Raw genomic sequence first — 2,612 nt, forward strand, 5'->3', positions numbered from 1 at the left:
TCTCTGCCTTTATTCCTGATGAAGGGCTTTTGCCTGAAACGTCGATTTTGCTGCTCCTCGGATGCTGCCTGAACTGCTGTGCTCTTCCAGCACCACTAATCCAAAATCTGGTTTCCACCATCTGCAGTCATTGTTTTAACCTAGGATAGTGAAGAAGGCATTTGGTAAATTTCCCTTATTGGTCAGAGTATTGAGTATAGGAGTTGGGAGGTCATGTTGCGGCTGTACAGAATGTTAGTTATGCCACCTTTGGAATATTGCATGCTGTTGGAAGGATGATTGTCGGCGGATGATTTGGTTTATGCGAAGGTTGGTAGGGTGGAAGGTGAGCACCAAGGGCATTCTGTCCTTGTTACGGTTGGAGGGGTGGGGTCTGAGGGCAGAGGTGCAGGATGTGGACGAGATGCATTGGAGGGCATCTTTAACCACGTGGGAAGGGAAATTGCGGTCTCGAAAGAAGGAGGCCATCTGGTGTGTTCTGTGGTGGAACTGGTCCTCCGGGAGCAGATACGGCAGAGATGGAGGAATTCGGAATATGGGATGGCATTTTTGCAAGAGGTAGGGTGGGAAGAGGTATAATCCAGGTAGCTGTGTGAATCGGTGGGTTTGTAAAAAATGTAATCCAGGTAGCTGTCTACCTGTTTTCAAACTACAAACCTACACTCCAAGGTTTCTTTGTTCAGAAACACTCCCAGGACCTTACCATTAAGTGTATAAGTCCTGCTCTGAATTGTCTTTCCATAATGCAGCACGTCACATTTATCTATATAATGTGCCATTCCATCTGCCACTCCTCAGCCCATTGGCCCATCTGATCAAGATCACATTGTACTCTAAGGTAACCTTTGCTGTTCCCTACACCGGCAAACTTACTAACTATCCCCAAGTTCACATCCAAATCATTTATATGAAATGATGAAAAGCAGTGGACCCAGCACCAATCATGTAGTCTATTACTAGTCACAGGCCTCCAGTCCACCTGTCTTCCAGCCAATATGTGCCTTCTCTTTTGTCTTTCTCCACTGGCTTGCTCAAGACCTACAAAATTTCTTTCTCCTCATTTCTGATAAAAGGTCATTGGCCTAAAACATGAACTGAGTTTCTCCAGATGCAAACTGAATTGCACATGAAGATTTCCAGCATTTTTGGTTTTAAATTATATTTTAGACTTTGCTTAAAAAAAAGTAATTAACTAAAGAAATCAGTTGGAAGCTTGTCAGATCCCCGAGTTCACATAGATTGTGAGATCAAGCAGGCCTCTACATTATTGCATTTGAACCAATAAACTGCTACAGTTACCACTGAATAAAACTATGATTACTTGTAAACAAACAAGACAAAATGAAGCAACAATATACACTCCAAGTTACATAAACCGAATAGCAAACAGTAGGAGGTTCAGCAGGGATTTGAGAAAGTTTCCCAAGCAGAGGGAAGTGGGTATCTGGAACTCACTGCCTGGAAGGGTGGTTGAGTCAGAAACCATTACAACACTTTAGTAGTGTTTGGATGATCACTTGAAGTGCCACATCATACCAGGCAACTGAAAAAGTGCTGGAAACGGGACTGGAGTACAGTACAGTAAATACGTACTTGAACCCCAGGGACACAACGGATCGAAGGACCTCTTTCCGGCTTGTAAAACTCTGATTTTTAGACCAAATTAATATTGTCGTTTGTATTCAAGTAATAAGTTTAAATTGCTTTGTATGTAGCAAAGACATGAGCTAAACTCATTTTTAATAAAAGGAAGCATTCGACCCTTTCACTAAGACAAATCTTATTTTTACAAAATCCTCCTGTTTGCGGAAATTCAACTATAGTCACATTTTAATGATTGATTTAAAAACTATATCTTCGTTTCTACATTCAATAAATATTGTATCACAAAATAAACAAAACCCTCCCTCTTGCTACCCTTTCTTGCAGTTGGCTTATTACAGAGAGAGTAAAATTACACTTACATTTGCAATAGACTGGTCAAAATAACTTTCCAAAGATGATTCCATAACGATATTTAACTAAGTACTAATATTTTACGGCAGTGAGTGAGCAAGCAGCTTGTATACTCAAGCCTCTTCCTTCAATCCCAGCGGCTGTTCATCCTAAAGCATCTCCACGTGGTTCTGTTTGACGCACGACATTTAAATTGCAATGAAGAGGTTTCACAGAAATTTGTATCTCGTATTTTGAGTCATGTTCTTGCAGTTTATAAAGATTAATATTTTATTACAATGACTTCACTTTTGTTTGCTGCGAACGTTAATTTCAAAGTTAATCCAACGAATTCAATGCGATATGCAATCCTTAATTTAGAAACAAATCATGGCAATTTAACATTGTTATCGCCAAATATGGATTTTATCCAATTTCTTTTCGAAATCTCGCAGTGTTTTCAGTCAGTTCGTGCATTATTTACTACTGCTTTGGTCCAGTCTGAATTATACCTTTGCGATGCTTTAGTACTGACGACATAATTGTGAGTATTGAACAAAAAGCCCCAAAAGAAAGTACTGCGCATATGAGAAATCCGAAACAAAAATAGAAATTGCTGGAAAAACTTAGTAGGTCTGATGAATCTGTGCAGAGAAAGCAGAGTTAATGTTTCGGAC

At 39.9% G+C, this 2,612-nt stretch overlaps 1 protein-coding gene across 3 annotated transcripts in view; it reads right to left on the reverse strand.

Annotated features, from left to right (window-relative positions):
- Positions 1-2,301, reverse strand: part of LOC122553624 (TATA-box-binding protein-like) — a 54,026-nt gene extending 51,725 nt beyond the window's left edge. Inside the window, exon 1 of one of the 3 annotated variants that reach the window (XM_043697718.1) lies at positions 1,965-2,301. In XM_043697718.1, coding sequence (XP_043553653.1) covers positions 1,965-2,009 — 45 coding nt within the window. In that variant the 5' untranslated portion in view covers positions 2,010-2,301. The remainder of the gene's footprint in view (positions 1-1,964) is intronic. The other 2 variants (XM_043697719.1, XM_043697720.1) reach the window with 2 other exon arrangements.
- Positions 2,302-2,612: the final 311 nt, after the last annotated feature.

The sequence above is a fragment of the Chiloscyllium plagiosum genome, chromosome 10, assembly GCF_004010195.1.
Source record: "Chiloscyllium plagiosum isolate BGI_BamShark_2017 chromosome 10, ASM401019v2, whole genome shotgun sequence".
Lineage (NCBI taxonomy): Eukaryota > Metazoa > Chordata > Chondrichthyes > Orectolobiformes > Hemiscylliidae > Chiloscyllium > Chiloscyllium plagiosum.